Source organism: Rhea pennata, chromosome 19, assembly GCF_028389875.1.
Source record: "Rhea pennata isolate bPtePen1 chromosome 19, bPtePen1.pri, whole genome shotgun sequence".
NCBI lineage: Eukaryota > Metazoa > Chordata > Aves > Rheiformes > Rheidae > Rhea > Rhea pennata.
In genome coordinates this window covers 1,741,850-1,761,300 of record NC_084681.1, presented here as the reverse complement: position 1 = coordinate 1,761,300, position 19,451 = coordinate 1,741,850, and the positions used below count along the sequence as shown (strand labels likewise).

The following is a 19,451-nucleotide window of genomic DNA, read 5'->3' as shown; positions in this document are numbered from 1 at the left end:
CTCCCTATCCCTAAGAGGTCTCTTGCCCACCCGCTGAGCCCCCAGCAACAGGAAAAAAAAGGGAAATTCAGGGCTTGGTTCCCTTGGCAACGTTATCTTTGCTGCATGGCACCACCTCTTGTCTCCAAGCAACCGGGTGCTCACCAAGTCCCAGCCCAGCTGCTCTAACCCCGAACAAAAGGCAGGAGAGGCAAAGCTTGCCGTGGTCCACCACCGGCAGCGACAGCCGGGGGGCAAAGCTTGCCGTGATCCACCACCCGGCAGCGACAGCCGGGGGCAAAGCTTGCCGTGATCCACCACCCGGCAGCGACAGCCGGGGGGCAAAGCTTGCCGTGATCCACCACCGGCAGCGACAGCCGGGGGCAAAGCTTGCCGTGATCCACCACCCGGCAGCGACAGCCGGGGGGCAAAGCTTGCCGTGATCCACCACCCGGCAGCGACAGCCGGGGGGCAAAGCTTGCCGTGATCCACCACCCGGCAGCGACAGCCGGGGGGCAAAGCTTGCCGTGATCCACCACCGGCAGCGACAGCCGGGGGGCAAAGCTTGCCGTGATCCACCACCCGGCAGCGACAGCCGGGGGGCAAAGCTTGCTGTGATCCAGCACTGACACCTGGGGTCACAGCTCTCCCACGGGTGTCCGAGGGGGACTGAGGATTTTGGAGGAGAGACCATGTGTTTCCCCAAGTGCCAGAGGAAGGCAGGGACATCCCACAGGGGAAAAGCAAGACCGGGCACTGCTGCGACAGCTGTTAGGACGTTTCCAAAACCCTGCAGAGGACACACCTGCAGCTCCATCCTCCACGTGCTGCACAGCACGTGTGCCACCTCCAGGCCCAGGCGCCCACCGGGACGCAGCTCGGGTTCCCATCACGCCGGCGCAGCTCAGCCAGCAGCTCCAGAGCGGACCTCAGCCGTGACCCTGCGCACGGGTCACGCAGCGCCCCAGGGTTTGCCGACAGCTGTCACGAGGCCTTGGTCCTGCCCTCCAGCTTGCTTCCAGCAGTGCGAGAGCTCAGGCAAGGACCTGGACGTTCCCGGGGCACCTCTGCTCTGCACGCCCATCCCACTGCACGCATCAGCATCCAAGAGGTGCTCTTTGCCTGTCGGATATGCCACCAAACGTCCTACCTTTTTGCACTTCTTGGCCATACTTCTGCTGAGGGACACCGTGCAATAAATCAGAACACCAATTCCTAGACAACCCCTGTAGACAGCAATAGGAAAAATCCTTTTCTGCACAGAAACACAACTCACCTCAGAGCAGACCTCAGGACCAGGTCTCCCCTCGACGTGCAGGGACAGGGCCCAGCCGGCACCTCGAACCCAAAGCCAAGCTGCTGCAGCAAAGGTCCAGCACGTGCCACTAACAGGAAATGGCATCTCAGCACCTTTGTGGGACTGGTCACTTGGGGCAACTTCTTCTGAACCAGTTCAGCCTGTTTCCCTTTTTAAATACCTAAGAGCCCTTCATCCAAGGGGGAAAGACCTCTGGCTCCCTACCTCTCCCAAAGCCCCAGGGCTTCCACCACGGCAACACTGGTCCCCGAGCGCCAGCGCGACACGGACCTGCTCTCAAATTCAGGCTCTTCTCCAGGCTTAGAGGGATGCTAGCACTAAGCAACCTCCGAGGAGGAGGAGGAGGAGGAGGAAGAGGTAGCGATACGCCTTTGTTTCTGCAGGTGCAGGTCTCCCAAGAGGGAGAACGCAAGCCTGGGGTATTATTAAATCTAAGGAGCGCCGCAGAAGCGAGCCCGGAGCTCGGCACAGCGGAGGGCAGGGCACGCAAGAGCCGGAGCCGAGTTCAGCCGCAGCAAGTAGCCGCAGGGGCCCAGCCGGCGCTCGCGGCTGCGCCGCCCCGCGAGCCCCGCCGGCCCGCTCCCAGCACCCTGCCTTCGCCTTGCCTGCGCCTGGTTGCCCGCTCTGCGACGTTCCCGCGGGCCGGAGCCTCCTTCCCCGAGCCCCAGCCCGAGCAGCAGCTTCCAGGCGCTGCCGCGGCGCAGCGAGGGCGGCAGGCAGGGGGGCCCGGCAGCCCGCGCCGCACCCGCGGCCCCGCGGGGTCTGGCGCGCCGAGCTCTCCTCTGCTCTTTTAAACGGGCGCAGAGAGAAAGGAGTTCAAACTCACACCTCGCTAATTGTTATTTGCGATATGCCAGTAACATTTTAATTAATTTCAAGTCCGCGGCATAACAACCACCCAACGTACGCAGATGAACCAGGATAAACGGGGCTTGATTAAATACATAATTAATGTTCTGCTAACCCCAGCACATTTGCATATTAATCAGCAGGAATATTCTGCAGTTTGGCATCTCCTGTCATTATCAATTTATTCTTTACATTGCCAGCCCCAGCTTTGAAACAAATTAACAAACCTTTTGCTTGCCTGCCGAAGCCAGTAAACACCAAACGAATGCAAGAGGCTGCTCTCTACGTTCAATTATCTTACCCGCACATTAACTGGCTCCTAAGCACATTTGCCTGGAATGAAAGATAAATGCATTGCCAAGACTGAAGCACGTTCATCCCAAAACGGGGCTCAAAGTAAGTAAAAACAGTATTCTGCTGGCAACAGTAAGAGGGAGCAGAGCCCAGCAGCTGGAGCGGAAGGCTGGGAAGCAGGCGCCCTGGACTCCCTTCCCAACCCTATTCCACGTCCGCGAACGGCCCGAGCCAGCCAAGCAGCCCGCAGCGTGCCGACGCCGCCTGCGAGGAGCCGGGAGCCCTGGTTTCGGCCAGTGCCCTCCCAGGCAGGGCCAGACCCTGTCTTTGGGCGGATTTTAACCACCAGACGGAGGGACTCGGTAGCAATCAGGGCACCCCGAGAGATCTCACAGCAAGAGGTCAGGAGAGGCCGGAGAGCGGGACCTTCTTGCACCTCCCCACGCTGCCGTTCTCGTTTGCGCTGTTCCCTTCTACTTGCCTCCCTTACAGCCTTTAAACACACACAGCTCTCGGCCTCGAGCTGAAGCAAAGGGAACCTACCACCTTCTGGCAGGTCAGCCAGAGGTGCTCGGCCTGACCAAAGGTCCTGCAAGACCAGTGTGGACGGAGCAGGTCCTTCCCCACTATGCTGCGACCGACAGCTGTGACCGACCCTTGCGCTCGCCCCCCTCCATGGAGCTCCTCCTTGCAGTCAGTATATCCATCTGCTCTTTGGGAAACGTTTTTTCCTCATCTCTCAATCTGTACACATAGAAGAGGAGGAAATTATTCCCTGGACAGGAGAAGACAGAAAACCTTTGGAAACGGCTTTGAGCACCTCTCGTGACAGGCTCCGTGTGAACGTCAGCAGCATTTGACTCTCAGGGAAGCAGAGGTAGCACAAAACGTGGCAAGAGAGCTCTACAGTTTTGCAAAAGAGGGCACAGAGCAATTAGTAAGCCAAGCTGCAGGGAAAGGCAGAGGTGTTCACTCGGCCGATCCTCTGCCGAGGCTCCGAGCATCCCCAGCTCCTCAGCTCGCACAAAGCAGCTCAGCGCTGCACCCTTCGAGCTCCTCCACCAGCACGTTCCTTGTAACATGACACGCTACCCGGGGTGTCATTATGCCGCAGGAGTCTGCGCTAATTATAGCGTCAGCGCTTCCACTTATAGGGAAGAAAATTAAGGTAGAACATTACGGTGTTTCCAAACCCTGTGCTCTAGGAAGAGGCCTCACTAGATCGGAGAAGTGATGCTATGGAGAGACTGACAGTGCAAGAACAGTGCTTTGCTGGAAAGCAAAAGGATTTCAGTGAAAACTGAGCAGAGTCCTGTCCCGCAGAGTCCTGCTGACCACCAAGGGACCAGGCCAGTGCCGGGATCGCCCCTGCCTCATGCAAGAAGTACTGGGACTAGAGACCCTGGTAATGAATAGGGCAGGGCTCTGACAACCAGCACGGGCAAGGCACAAGCTCCCAGTTTAATCCAATCCAAATCCTTTATGAGGAACAAATCGGAGCTGGCAGCCCCACGATCTGGCCCTGGCAAGGATGATGGCAGACTCAGGTTCAATCCAACCTCTGAAACCCCTGGAAGACTCCAGGCAAATCCCTGCTGGATTAATGATGCCTGCACAGGGCTTTCCTATCAGCGAGCTGTTCTGCCTAAGCACAAACAGTTATTACTCACCCAGCCCCACAAAAGGGCCACGAGGCCGGCACTTTCCAGAGCCAGCACCACCAGGAGGACACAGGCCAGGCAGAGAAGAGCAGGAGATGGCCTTTTCTGGGGAGGCTCCGCGTGAGCCCAGACAGCCCCGCTGAGCTGAACCGCTCACCCACCTCCTGCAGCCGTGGCTTGCGGGAAGCCGATAAAAGCTGCCCAGAGCGTACGAAGGGTGGGCTGGCTGGAGCTGCTCGTTAGGAGGACTAAAAGAAAAGGAGCCTCAGAAAATCCCGTTCGTGAACTGAGGAGACTTAAGGGCACAGGCTGAACAGAAGCCAGAGGCTGGGTGATAGATCCATCCGCAGGGCGCAGCTTGCATACACCTCTCTAAACATTAAGCTTTAATGTTGTGACCTTTAAGATGTAGGAGAGAATTTCTGAGCTTCTGCAATCGTCCAAGGGTGGCTTTGTGCTCCTGCAGAAGCGGCAAAAGGTTAGATCAGCATCTCTCCGGAGCGCTCTACAGCGGCCAGGAGCGTGCTGTCATTAACCTACTGCTATAGGTGACACTTTGTTCACTCCTCCACAAAAGTTTTTTCCTCGGTGACAGTAAAAGAAACCCCAGCCGACACGGCCCAAGACAGCGAGACGCGCGCGCAGCCTGAGCTTCCTGACAAGTCGCTTGAAGGATGAAATCCAATTACAGTTTGCTCAGCAACAACACTTCCCCCCACTTTTTTCATGTGTATGTGGCTAATTTAAGCTACCTTTAGTGTCTTTAGTGCCGCTCTTGAGCACGCGGCACTGCTGATTAGGAACGAAGGAGCTTTGTCCTGCTGGTTTTAAACCTTCCAATACACTGACCGGGGCATTAGCTCTGCTTTGAGCAGGGGCCGAGAGGGTAACCCAGCTTTTCAGAGGGCTCAGTTGCCTTACGCCTCCTCTCTTGACAATTCACGAAGCCAAATCAAGGCATCGCAGTTATCTACCTACAATCCCGAGAAGTTAAGCCAGGCTTCCAGGCATAAAGCTGACGCCTTGCTCCCGGGCTGGGGAGGAGACGTGCCATAACTGCCCACAGCAGCGTTTCTTGCCGTTCCCGCAGAGGCAGGAGATGGACCACAGAGCTACAGCACTTCCAGGACAGCTGGAAAAAGAAAGGATGAGGTGAGGAAAAATATTCTGCTGTTGCTGGCAAGACTAGAGCGGAGTTACGGTGCAGCAATAGCCCGTGTTGGCAAAGCACTGGGAGATCACCCACCACAGGTGCAGCCAAGTATTAAAAGCGTGCGCTTGCACGGACAGCGGACAGCCCCGTTACGTGAGCGCTCGGAGCTGCGGGACGGGGAGCACTGCGGGGCGGTGGGAATCAACGGCCAGCTGCAATGAAGCAATTCATTGCCAAGAGACAAGCAAGTAGCAGCGAGGGTGGACGGAGGGCAGCTCGGGAAATTCTCAGGGAGAGAGAACGCCCACGCATATCCCACCTCGAGCAAACGCGGCCGGCTTCGGGTCCGTTTTATTTTTCCTGCTGTTCAGTCTTGGTGTGCCCTTCTGGGGGAGAAACGCAGGAACTGCAATTAAAGACCCGTAACTTTGAGCCTTCTCACAAGAGCTGAGTGAATGGCAACCTGTGCCGGGAGGGAATTTGGAAGGGATGACGCGGCCCGGAACCATAAAAGCCACCCCTGAAATCAGGACGCGTGGGTGGCAGCACCGTCTCCGCTCCGACGGGAGAGCGGGCCCTTGCACGGCAGCAGCTTTCACTGCTGACACGAGCAGCCGCTTTGCCAACGGCCACGCGTTCGTGCCAGCTCGGAGCTCACGGCTCTTCAAAGGCACTCACAATTTTTTCCCCTAAGTTTTCAACAGATCGAAGTTATGCAAAAAATACTTTTCCTAGTTCTCCCTTCCTTCGGGCCACCACCATAGACAGGCACAGACTGAGCTGAGACAGGAGAAAGAGAAGGGGAGGGGAAGGCAAGAACCAGAGAAGAGGAGGCAGAGGGAGGGCACAGGACACAAGGAAAGCAAGCGTTTGAAAAGGTTGCCTTGTATCACTTTCAACCTCATCAAGAACTGCAGAGCAGCTAAGTATCATCAGCTATTATAAATTTATCCCATCTTGCATCATTTTGTGTAACCTCAAAGCCCAACCTGTTGGAATCAGGCAGCTCTGCAAGACTGTGGGCTCTGCAGTTTTCTATCTGTTCTCACACGCCATCCCTTCAATAGAAAAAACCCACAACTCTACGTGCTCCTGCAGAAAAGTGCTTTAAAGTATGTTCTTCCTAGTATATCAACCAGAAGAGAACTAAAAAGAGACCAGACATCTTTATAGTATCACTTTCAACATCCTGTTGGGTTTACATTTTTTGCCCACTCCAGACTGTCAATACAGTGAGACCACAGACGTTCAAGACGCCCCAGTGAATCTGCAGTCTCTCCCCCAAACCTCCTCTTCGGAGGAGGTTTTGCTGCCAAGACTTTACATCAGTTCAGCCCTATGAACAGGGCAAGACTAAACGTGATGGATCTTGTCAAAAAGGCACCCAGACCCCGGCCAAGTGCCATCTGCAAGCAGCGAACCGGCAAGAAAAAGGAAGGGAGAAAAGCACGAAGCCTCGTGAGATCCTCCCAGGGACGGCGCCGGCTCGCTCGGCACCTCCCCTGGCAGGGGGTGCCGCGAGCAGGGACGGACGGGACTTACCCGGGATGTTATGGATCGTTATGGCGAGGATCATCAGCACAATCCGCCTCCAGCTGCTGCTGCCGGGCGCTGGGGCGCTGCCCCCGGGCGCGGGGCCGGCCGGGGGGCCGTCTGGCAGGCTGGCCCCCGCTGCTCTCCGCCGCTGGTACGGCTCCCCGTTTTCCCCTTTGTCTGAGGGCACAGAAAAACAGAGCCTGGTCAGCTGAGAGGAGGACGGACGGACTGCCGGACACCTCCTGCCCGCCCCCCCCACCAGAAAGGAAAAGCAAAGAGAAAGAAAAGCCCGTCGCAGCAGCGCTGGGCACGGCCGGACGCGTGCCACCGTTCCCCCCCCTTCGGCTCCGCTGTGCCCACGGTTTCCCCCACGCAGGCTTCAGAGTCAACGTCCAGGAGCCTGAAGACCTTGAGATGAGGCAGAAGTTCATCCGCTGCCTGTCTCCTGCTTGAGCCCGCTCCCTGCCCCCCTCAGCTCCCCCAGCGCCGCCCGCCGGGCTCCCACCACTCTCCCCGAGCCCTGGCACACTTGTGACACGCGCTGCAAGGACGGAGGCTGGCAGCCGATGGGTGCAGGCTGCACAGCAGCAGCCAGCAGCGCACAAAGCTCAGCCCGTGAGCTGCCGGGGCGCGCGGGAAGCCCGTCCACACCAGCCGGCCTCGGCCTGGAAGTCTGCAGCCGCGCTTCCTGCGCTGACGGAGGAAAGGCCCGTAACGCACCATTTTGATTTCGGCACGGCCACGAAACGAGCTGGTGTGCTGAACCGCAGTTAGGGAGCGCGTTTCCACCCTGCCAAAAAGACGGACCATTGCCGCGTACTGACACGTCCCCCGGAGACGAAGGGCTTTCGAACTCTCCCGGATCTGCGTTCCCAGCGGGACAGCTGCTCTTAGCGTTACCTCAATCAGCAATTTAAAAACACGCCACTAAAATCCAAGCCCCGGTTAGGGGCTACGACAGGGTAGAACAAGTGACCCCGGGCGCGGGGACAAAGCTGCTCCCCGGGAGAAGCCACCGAGGAGCTTCTGCACGGCCGAAACCGCACCAGCTTCGCCCTCCGCAGCCGCGCGAAGCTTGACGGCGAGGGGAGAGCAGGGCGCTGCCCGCCCGCTTTCAGGAAGGGCAAATCCGAGGCGCCGGCGAGACCCGCAGCCGCGGTTTTCTCTTGGCCAGAGCACGCGGAGCACGTCCTGCGCTGCGTTAGACGCGGCACGGGATTTTACTCCCGCGACTCAGTAGGAGTTCGGGGCGCGAGGCCCTCGGGCTCCTCCGACGGCGGCGAGGGCACCGGGCTGCTCCCGCGCGGACGGACAGACTGGCCCCGGCCACCTCGGGCGCTCGGCCCTCGCGCGCCCGGGTGCTTGGTTCCCTGAGCCAACTGCTGAAGCGGGCGCTTCCTGGGACTCGCGCTTCTCGCACCGTTTGAAAGGAGACGTCGCCGCGCTCTTGCATGCGAGACGCAAGCACCAGCTGGGGAGCAAACCCAAATCGATGGCTATTAAATTATTCCGCTACCTGCGGGTCTGAATTCCCAGCGCCCGTCTCGCGGGCCGCTAGGCAGCCAGGCGCCGGCTCCGGCCTGCCGCCGACACGACACGTCTCTCGAAATTACCTGCCCGGACAGAGCTTCGCCCGAGCGACCCGAAGGCGAGGATCAAGGAAACGCGGTTTCAGTCCAGCAAAGTGTTGCCTTGGGTCACGCAATACAGCGGCTCTTTGCAAGTCTTACAGATACCTGCTGGGGGAACGCAGGGAAAACGCAGAATCGAATATCAATTACTCTTTTTTTTTTTTAATCACTGACAGTGCAGTGTAATCACGGGCGCGCTCTCATCTGTCACAGCATCCGGTAAGATCAGGCACTACTGCAGCCAGGCAGACCACGGTATCTTTAACAATTTTCTTTGATTTTTTTCCTCTCTTTTTAATTGCCTCATGACGTGACCTGGTCCAGTCCCTGCTTAGGGCTGTGCTAAAGTCCAAAGCGTTAAAACAAACCAAAACAAAGCCAACCCACCGCCACGCTGCTGAACCAGGAGAAGAACACGCGCCTCGAGACAGCACGACCCTGTGCCCAGCGCATCTTTCTCTGCGAGCTGAGATCTTTCTTCGTCCACCCCAGGGATCAGGCTCAGCCTTCCCCGGCACAGGCGGGATTAAGGGCAGTCAGAAGCCGCTATTTCTGTTGGAGACCTCGAGACCACAGCCTGCCTTCTCCTCTGCATTTCTCCAGTCTCTCCATACGTAATAAAATGCAAAGGCGACGAACGATCCATCACTGCAAATCGCTGCTCCAGCTATGTCCTCGATCGCGTCACCTTCCGATCTCCCCTAGGATCAGCTAACCAAAACGAGCTGCTGCAGTCTCGCTTCCCTTAGCGCGTCCTCCCGGAGGCGGCTGCTGCCCGGCGCGCTCCCCGCGGCCAGCTGGCCCCGTCCGAGGAAGGGCCCCCACGCTCTACGGGCGCTGCGTTTGGGGTACGCGGCCGGCGCGCTCCGGCCCCGCGGCACGTCCGAAGCGGGTTATTCCTGCGCAAGGAGTTTGTCCGCCCGCCTGGGCGCCTCCCCAAACCTTCCTTCCAGCTGCTTTTTGCTTGACACGCTGATAGGACAGAAGTCATCGGCGTTTCCAAAACTGAATTTTGGGGGTCTGAACCGAACCGCTTCCCCTTAGCCCCTGCTCTTTGCGAATGCATCTCTCGGCCCCCGCCTGCCTCCCGGTGCTCCTCGTGCCCGCGTACGTCCGGAGGCGCAGGGAGGAGACGGGCTGCGTGACGCCCCGCGCGGACCGGCGCCTCGCGCTGCCGCCTGCGCAAACCAGCCCCTGCGCCTTCGAGGCCACCCTCAGTCACTTCCACCCGCAGCGCTCCGGGGCTGCTGGTTTGTTTGGCTTTCTGGTGCCTTGGCTGTACCTCTTCCTTATTTTTCTTGCCCCGGATTTGATGGGTTTGCCCATAAACCAAGCCCTCTCCACGGACTCCTGCAGCGGGTCGGAGCACGGCTTTTGCTACTATTTAAACTTCAAAAACGGATTTTCCTGTTCCCACTTCCAAGCTTTGATCTCAGCTCCCCGGATGCTCAACTGCAGGTGGATTTTCACTGCGAAAAAGCGCGTTTTGCTGAACCAGCGGCAGCGAGCACAAGGGGGAGGCCCCGGGGAAGGGCCGGCACGTCAACGCTTTCCACCCCAGCCCCGAAGTTAAATCTTCGATCAGGTTATGCCCTCCTTCACTATTCCAACTTGAAACATAAACTCTTAGGGACAAATTACTCAGAGAGGATATTTAAGAAAGTTTCAGCTATTCCTGTTCTGTTGGAAATCACCCATTTCGGCAGTTCTCGCTCCCCATTATCAAGTTTCCATGAAAGATTCATTTCACAGCTCTCACTAATGAAGGTAAATGCCCAAGCCAGCTCCTTTCCTTAACGCGAGCCTGCCATCTGCTAAGATATTAATTCATTCCAGGCACACAGGTATCGTTCCTATTTCATGCAAATGTTCATACGTAGAACCTGCTTGCTGAAGCCATCGTCGCCGCGTCCCCGGGGCCTGCAGCAAGACGGTCGCCCAGGAGCGGGGCGAAGGCGGGGAGGCCACGACGCCCTGCCCGGGCGAGGAGCCCTGCTCCCGCCAGCGAGAAAGGGGGGAGGTTTTCCGGGAAATATCCCGGCTCTTACCAGGGAAGCGCAGAGAATGGCTCAGCTGCACAATTTGAACACAAAATGACTGTGAGAGCTCATGCAAATTGTCTGTGCATTAGCAGAGGAAAAGGTTGCAATGCCAGAATTAGGAAAGCCAAATTTTCCCTACATTGCAACGTCACACGTAAGAGCGAGCGCACAGACTGCATATGGGTCAGACAGAATGTGTTTTACTTTAATTGCACTGGGCGGGGGGGAGGGAGAAAGGTAATTGCAGTGGGCGGATGATGATAGCGCCCAGCTCCAGCTCGGCACCCGCGGGGGTCAGGGACGCAACGCGGGGAGCGGCATCGCGCAGCTCTTACACAGATGCAGCACCCAAATGGCACCCAGCTTGAAACGCTGCATTTTGCACAGACTAAGGGGAAGGGGAACAAAACAGTAATTATGGCTAAACATGGATTTGGCCGGAAATCAGGAAAGCCTCAGCAGTAAATTGGAAGAGTGATAAGAGTGAGACAAAGGAGCTTTTTTCAATAGCTGACACAATTAGACAAGGCTGCTTGCAAGAACATTGCCAAGACAATCGTATGGCAAATAATTAAGTGTGCCACATACACTATTTTAAATCTTGTTCACAAAAAGTCCTCTAAATATGCTACATGATTTATCATTACTGAATTTCTTAGCAAAGCTGCAGGGCAAAGATTCCGCCAGAAGTTTAATTACATATGTGCAGCCTACTACATTTTTCATATCCTCTGCAGCCAGCACTGGAAAAAGATAAATGGCTTTGAGCATGGCTTAAGCTGCTGGTGAGTTATAAAAACCAACTGACTTCTTATCAGCCTGTGAAATGTTTTTTTTTTTATTTTTGATTATTTCTTAATGAAAACTCTTTGCATTAGCTACGAGCTCAGCTTTACTGCATTTGCAAGCGGTACCCAGACAGATGACTAAACTGTTTGCCCTCTGCTCTCCACCAGCTCTCTACTGTGCTGCTTTAGCTCCTGACTTCAAATCCAAATCTGTGGAGGCAACCGATTTCTCTTGCTTTTCACATCTGCTTTAGAGACCTCCGCCTCCCCTCCAATTAGGCCCAGGTTTAGCCGTGCCTCTCTCCTGCTAAAGCTTGCAAATGCTTGCTTGAAGTTTAATGCACTTGAACGGGCTGCTCAAGTGGGACCGCTGCTATTTAAATCCTCCCTCTGCAAAGCTCTGCCGGCAGACGCTGCGCTGGGAGCCTGCATGCTGCCGCTTTGCAGCGGGGCTGAGACCCCCGTGGTCTCGGTCAGCTGCAAACCTCCAGCTCATATGCGTCCCACCACGCTCGGGACGGTGAATTAGCTCCCCCAGGATCACTGTTTATAAGAGCTGTCAGTTCCCGTCTCCGAAGTGTGGGAGAAAGGAGGAAGAGGCAGATCCAGGTGCTGCTGGACTTACTACATGCTACAGGTAATTGTCACCCACGAGTTATTCACACGAGTTATTTGGTGCTGAGGTTCGCAAGAACAGGCCAAAGAAAGCAAAGTGTCAGGGGAAACAGGCTTGGTCTGGAAACCTCCAGCCAGCCACAGCTCTATTTCCCTGCAACCCATTACAGCCTTTAAACCCAGGTAGCTACAAAACATCCCGAAGACGCAGGAGAGCAGCAGCCGGCGAGCGGCCAGCCCCGGCCGCAGCCACGTGAACTGCCTGCCCGAACGCAGCTGGGAACGGCTCAACGCAGAGAACGACTTATTAACAGGGAGGTAAAATAACAAATGCAATTGCTGCCCCTGGGGAAAACCCAGGAGCCATCTGCAACCGGTGCAGCCCTGCTGCAGACACGGAGTGCTGGGGCGCGGGAGGCACCCCGGGGACCCGGCGCCGGGATGCGCCCGGAGGAGCGGGAGAGGCAGCAGCAGAGCGAGGGGCTGCGCCAGGCCTGACTGACGCCCATCAGTCACGCTCGAGAGCCGGCGGACTCCTCCGGGCCCGAGGCCACGCGCGATTGCCAGCACTTGCTGGTTTCCATGAGCTGGAAATCTGTGTTATGCATTATAGCTCCTCTAGTAAAACACAAGGGACAAGTGAGCTTGGGCTGACCCCTTGCACGGGGCTGGAGGGAGGAAAGAGAACAATTTGCTAGGAAAAAATATATATATGTACATAAAATGATAACACAACTGGTTGACATCCTTTCCTGAGGTGCAGAAAATAATTGCATGCTAAATTCTCTGCCCTAATGGCCGAGATCAATCAAAATTACTTGGAAAAAGTCTCAGATTCCCAAAGGCCCAGTAGTCAATCCAAGCCGCTTGCAGAAACGCTCGCCTGCACTGCAAGTGTGAAGCTATTAAAATCTTTCACTCTGCAAACTCCGTGCACTCCCCTTGCCAGCCTGCGCTCAGCACCATAAACCCTGGACGCTCCATTAACTTTTAACAGTTGTAACAAATGCTCCGTGGCAGTTGTGCTTAATTCCTGCGGCATATGGGCTCCATCAAAGTTTTATCTTTACTGTGGAGCAGGTCACATCCCGGCTGCTGTTAACCGAGGCAGCGAGGCAGCACGCGGCAGCCGCGCCGCCCAGGAGCGCCGAGAACCGGGCAAAAAAGGTACCGGGAGGGAAAGGGGAAAGAGCAGGGGAGCGTCACCACCCCTCATCCCGTCCGGGACGCGGCCGCGGAGCGGGGCAGGAATGGGAAACCAAAGCGCGCAGGGAGAAAGCACTCCTTAGGGAGCGAGCCTCCAAGGGCAGGGAAAAAATCCGCCTCCTCCCTGCAAGCAAGGCTGCTGACAGCGAGCTCCGAGGAGCCTCCCAACTGCGGTCGAAACAAGGGAGTTTGGGGTTTTTTTGGTTTTTTAGATATCATTTACTTAGTGCTACCAACAGCAAAAGAGGGAGGTGAGACCCGCACGCCAGGAAGGGAACAGGCAGCAGGCCTGGATTCCCGGGATTCCCGGATTCCCAGATCCCCGGCAGCAGAGGCAACGACGGCGGCAGCCACGGCCGTGGCGGCGGGGGCAGGAGCGGGACGCCCGCGAAACGCCCCGTGCGCCGCGGGGACGGCGAGCCCGGCCTGCCGGCGCTTGCAATAAGTAAATAAATAACAAACAAAAATCGTTTCCAGTGTTTCTGGCAGATAAAAGAGGCGCCCGCGTCTGCCGAGGCTTTCGGCGAGGAAGATACCTAGCGAGCGCCGTGACTCACTGTCTGCCAGGCGCCTTCGGCCGTCCCGGCGCGCGCAGGAGCTTTCACAAGAGGTTGTTCAACGCAGCGTGACCGACGGCTGCTCGCTGCTCTCCGCCGCGCGGCTGTTCCGGGCTCCGTCCGAAGTCCGGAGGCGGGAAGGCGCCGCGGCCCTGCTCCGGCAGACCGCCCCGCGGCGCCCGCCCGCGGGAACGCTCCCTGCCTCCAGCAGCCCGCCTGCAGGCGTCTGCGTGCGCTCCCGCACGGAGAAGCGAGCCTGCGAAGCGTTTCTGCGTTCCGCGAAGGCACTGAGAAAATGCAATAAGGGACGAAAGGGGGGGAAAAAACAAACCCCAAAGCACAAAGGTTCTCCGGACGGGAAACGCCCCCAGCCGCCGGCAGGGCAGGGGGCCCCGCTGCCGTCTCCGCCGAGCCGCACCGCTTCGCGCTCGCACCCCGGGGAGCCGGCACCCGCGAGCGCCGGACCGGGCGCGTTACCGCCCGGGCACCCGGCAGCAACCCGCGGCGGTGACGACGGGGCCCGAGCGTCGACCTCCCCACGCGCAACGCAGACCGCTTAACGTCGGAAGCGACGAGGAACACCAAAAACCTCCCTGCGCGACCCACCGCGGTGTTTAAAGACTAATTTCTTGGGTGAGAGCACCAGTGCGATGCTAAACATAATTACGTGCACAAGGTCCTTTTGAGGAAACTAATTCACGCTAACTTCCAAGAGCTCTTTAAAGAGTTCCCAGTAGATAAAGTGTATTGCTGCATCACTTTATGCTGAAATTTTACACATTCAAGTTAATTTAATCACTTCATTTCAGAGGGCTGAGCTATATCCGGATCTCTGATCCCTGGCAGGGAACGGCCTCTCATCTCAGTGAGATCAGATGCAATGGATTTCCTGAAGCACAAAACAGAAAAAAAAACAACAAAAAAAAATCTCATTACCTGCTTAAAAGGAAAACCAGGCTTTTAGCAGGAAATACTAAGGGACCAGCCAGCTTCTCCAGCCCCTCTGCAATCTCTACCTTGCACCAAGCCCCACCTTCCCCCTGGGTTTCTCTTGCCTCTTTTCTCTTAATTTTTTTCTTTTTTTTTAATTAAAGTGCAGGGGCCGACGGAGCAGGAAATCAGGCGGGTCCAGCTCGCAGAAGCCGCCGTTAGCACAAACGCTCCCCTGAGCTGAACAGCAGCAGGGAACGAAGCGCTCGGGAACGAAGCCCGCGGACTTCAGAGGCGCAGACGGGTCAGTTGTGTCCCTTGAGTCACGGCTGCACCCGAGCCGTGACTGCTCCCGCGCGAAGGGGACAACACGGTGTTCACTGCCACTTGCTTTTTTGGAAGACATCTCCTTACAATCCTTGCAAGGAGCCAAACTGGAGACAGCTCAGATGAGGCGTTCTGTCCTTCTTCTCCGTTACATCTCTTCTTTTTCATTGCAGCACGTCCAGTATTCGAAGTTTTCTGCTCACCTTTCTCATTCAAAAAGGACACTGTGGTCTCAGCCAGAGAAATTCTTTTTGCAAATTAATTAAATTTGTTTGAAAATAAAAATTGGTGAATAAATGCATGAGAGATCAGAGGCTTAAGGAGACACGAAAGCAGCACAGCGGAGCTCTGGCTGGAATCGTAACTGAGTGCCGCGGCCAAGCGCCGCGCTGCCCCGGACAAAGGAGCAGCGCGAGCTGAAGGCAGCGGCATGTGTGCAGAGGCAGGAGCCGCCCGCTCCAAACTCCACACCTATCGAAACAGCATCTTTCTGGAATTAGCCCCTTTATTTTGCAGACAAGACTTCCTGGGGTGGAGAAATCATAAAGCAGCAGCTTTTCAAATCCAGGCAGGCGAGAGGCCAGCTGCCACTGCAGCAGCTGCCCGGGAGCGAGACCCGGCCACCGCAGCGGGCTGGTCCTCTGCTGCGCCCAGGCAGGCAGCGCAAAACGCATCCGGCACAAAACGGCAAGAAAACGGCACAAAGCGGCAGAAACCAGCACACGTCCAGGGCTGGGCAGCCGGGAAGTCTCCAAGCTCTCAGGCAGGGCATCGACTGCATGGGGAGTTGCTTGCCCCAGCACCACGTGGCCAGAGACCCAGCGCTCATCCTACCTCTTCGCCGCCGCCCTTCCTTCCGTTTTAAGCAGATACCCTGCTCGATTCAGCCCTGGTACCCAGAGATCCTCTCTCACCTGCCCCTCCTCACCGGGAACCGCACCAGCAGCTCCTGGCGAGGGGTCCTGGTGGACCTGCTCCCTGCGGGCACCTTCCTCCGCATCGCGGCTGGCAGCCTTGCAAACACCCAGCTTGATGTGTCCGGAAAGGCAGGCAGGATTTGGCCGTCTCTCAGCCCGGTCACCTCAAGCTGCAGCGTTATGTGCCGCTGCCAGGTAGCCCCGAGCTTTCGGGGTGGTGGTGGTGGGGTTTGCTCTGCAAATCTATTCCCAGGGATCTCGGCCTCATCCACGCAGAGTCCAGGAAAATTGTCCCTTCAAAGCTGAACACGCTTCAAAACTAAGCGTTATTTAACCTGACACCTCCAACTCGGTGGCAGAAACTGCGACAGCGCCGGAGTGACCCTCTCCCGCGCGGACCCGCCAGCACGGACCGGGCGGCCCCGCGAGCAGCCCCAGCTGCTGCCCCCCGCGGAGGGGCTGCCGGCCTCCTCCCACGCCGGTTCCTAGAGAGAGTTTCTCAATTTGCAGCTTGTGGTTGCTCTTCAGCAGCTTCATTCGTGCTTCGGAATAAAGTTTCTTCTTGCAGGACATCTTGGGGGCAGCTGTCCCTCCCCGTTGCCCACCGCCAGCTCTGCAGCACGGCACACGCACGGAGAAAAAGGCGCTGGTCCCTCTGGATCCATCACTGTCATTACCAGGCAGACCAAGCACATACGGAGGAATGAAGGCACACTTGAGAAAAGAGGCTATTCTCATACTCTGAAAAATAAAATGAATAAATACACCGTTTCTGAGGAAAATAAATAAAGTGTTCCTTTGTTCTCAGCAGCTCAGCCCTAGGACTTGCAAAATCAATCCCAGCTCCCCCCGAAGGGACAGGCGTATTGTACTTTTGCCTACTATTCCAGTTAAATCAAAGCTGCCAGGCTGCTTCCAGCAGCATAATCGATCACCCTCGCGCTCCCCCGTATCGCAGAGACAGATAAATTGTGGAATGTGGTATCATGACGGCGTTGTGCACCAGCAAGGCACCTCCTGGATCCTCACAAACGAATTGCAGCAGAACAACATTCCTCCCCTCCAAACAAGGCAGATTTCAAGCAGATCACCAAAGGGGATGCAACCCACGGCTCCCGCGGAGGAGCGGCATCCTGCGGCGCCCAGGATGCGACCGGGGGCTGCTCCGGGGCGAGAAGAGCAAGACACCTTCTCACCTTACCGAGAAGCATAGCACCCCAGCACCGAGCCTCCCGGAGGACCCGCGGCCGGGGGGAGCGACCGCTGCAAAGGTCAGAAACAACCGCAACCCCAGGAAAACAAAATTCACACTAAAGAGTCCAACTTTCCCCGATTTCTTTCGCCCGGCCCGGAGGCAGCCCGAGCAGGCTCGGTGCTCCCCGAGCCCGGGCGGACGGGCCCCGCCGCGGCTGCCGGCTGGCCCCGGCGCACGCCGAGCCCACGGCCGCGGGGAGGACCACCGCATTATGGAAGCACTCGGAAAAGCCCGGGGGAAGCACAGAAGCCTTTTAATCAACATAACCAAACGCCTGCTGCTTCCGTTTTATGGCAGCATGCTAGAGAAACACTCCTAGGCAGAAAGAGCATAACAAGTATTTTGCTAATTGTTTCTACATTTGAGCATTACTTGGGGATGCTGTAACTCCCACCCGGCGCGGCGCAGCCCACGCAGCCCGTTCCTCCGCTACCAAAGAGAGGAGCCATCCACCAGCAGCACCAAGAAATAAATAAGCACCACTTTAATTGCACGTAATCACGAATTCAGTGTTATTTCATAATGACTTCAAGGCAGCACGCACCATCTGCTGCCGCAGATACGTCTCAGGGCTTTGGAAAGAATCAGCCTCAGCTTTGCTTCATCTCTGCAAATGTCCTAAAGGCCCGAGCTATCGCACAGCGGCACGCGCCTTGCCGTGTAACGCCAGCTCGGCTCGCGCCGGGCAGGGCGAAACCGGGGCCCCGGGCGAGGAAACTGTTGCCTTGCACGGAGAGATGCAGATGGCAGTGAATACGCTTGAGCTTTAAAGACTGCCTGATAATGTAGTTAAAAGAAAAAAAAAAAACGTAGACTTGTTTTAAGCATGGAACGAAGCATGACGAGAACTCACTGCCTCTAAAAGAGGAAAACAAAAAACATAGAAAAAAAAAAAAAAAAAGCAGACCTCTTTTTCTCAAGACTGCTACGGGGCAGAGATGCCTGCAGGAGCAGCTTTCCGGAGGCTGCAGCGGAGAGGCACAGTCGTTATTGCCAAAGCGGCTGCCGGGTGGCATGCTTAATTGCTGGGCCACGGAGAAGGCGCATCCTGAACCGCCCTCGCCTCCGGGGATGCTGCACCAGCTGGCACGGGAGCACACGGGTGCCCCCATGCAGCAGCCCCTGCGGCTGGCCACTCGGAAAATGACCTTTCTGTTTTTGCCAAACTTCTATTCCACCAGATCAGCTCTCTGGCCTCACCGGCTGCAAAGCTGGAGTAATGCAAACCACGTACTGGTGCTGAGCACCCAGCTCCAGCCTGAAAAGCTGCACTGGAATGACGTTCCTGGTCCCAGCACCAGGAAGGGAGACATATGGAAAGATCATGTTACTGCCATGTGTTTACAGGGAAACCTGGCTGCAAAGCAAGTGCTGGAGCACCCTGAGGTGCGAAAGGAGAGCCGGGGGCGCAGGATGGGGTGTTAACCACACGCGCTTCCCCAGCGAGGCAACGGCAAGGCACACCCAGCACAAACTGCATGAACAGCGCAAACAAGCAACTGCGTTGAAGCGGTGGCAAATGCAAATAGATCACGTGCAATACTACTGCAAAACACAATATCGCACAGCGCAAAATCAGAGCTGCAAACGCGGAAAAGGAGTTGGGTGTTCTTATGCATAAATAGAGTATCTGGATTCCTAACCAACGATCCCCCGGAGCCACAGGCTTCCGCGCCCAGGCCCACATCGAGTGTCGGGGCAAGGGTGAGTTTGGACCGGAGGTGCCTGTACGGAGGGAAGGGAGCCGGGAGGACCAGGCTCCCGCTCTGCACCTGCCCGCGCCGGGGGCGTCGCACCTCCCGCGGATGCAGCTGGTGCTGCCAACGCACGACTTGGCTTCTGGGCTAGGTGCTGGGTCTGTTCCAGGCTTAACAATTCTCCTCTTTCCATGCCCTATTAGAAAAAGGGAAAAGTCCAATCCGAGATCGCTGCTCATATGCTGCAGCTATTTTGCATGCAAACCTTCGCGGTGCAACCCGCACAGGGGGAGCCTGGAGATGCGATGAAAGCCCCGTTTCTTCCCAGATTTTGCTCTAGATCAGAACAGTCTGTTTGTGTGACTAGCAGCAAGGACGCTAAAGAAAAGCGACCAAGAGCGTAACAATAACCCACCCAGCCAGCCTGAATACTGTTCGCACCCCATATCGGGGCGAAACAAAGCGCTCATTTAAAACAGACCCCCGAGGAAGACGTAACGTGACGGACAGGATGTCTAAACACAGGGCGCAGCTTGAGACCAAAAGTCATTTCAGTCCAGCGGTGCCCGTCTGAGCGCGGCAAGCAGCCCTCTAACCGGGGGTTATTTATTCGCGGCCGCTCTCCCGGGGGACGCGCGGCGCCGCCTCCGCGAGGCACGGTTCCCGCCGGCTCTCCCGGGCATCCCCCAATACCGC

At 56.9% G+C, this 19,451-nt stretch overlaps 1 protein-coding gene across 1 annotated transcript in view; it reads right to left on the bottom strand.

Annotated features, from left to right (window-relative positions):
* Positions 1-19,451, bottom strand: part of SLC39A11 (solute carrier family 39 member 11) — a 97,604-nt gene that overhangs the window by 34,665 nt on the left and 43,488 nt on the right. The window contains exon 5 of the mRNA XM_062591670.1: positions 6,797-6,967. Coding sequence (XP_062447654.1) covers positions 6,797-6,967 — 171 coding nt within the window. The remainder of the gene's footprint in view (positions 1-6,796; positions 6,968-19,451) is intronic.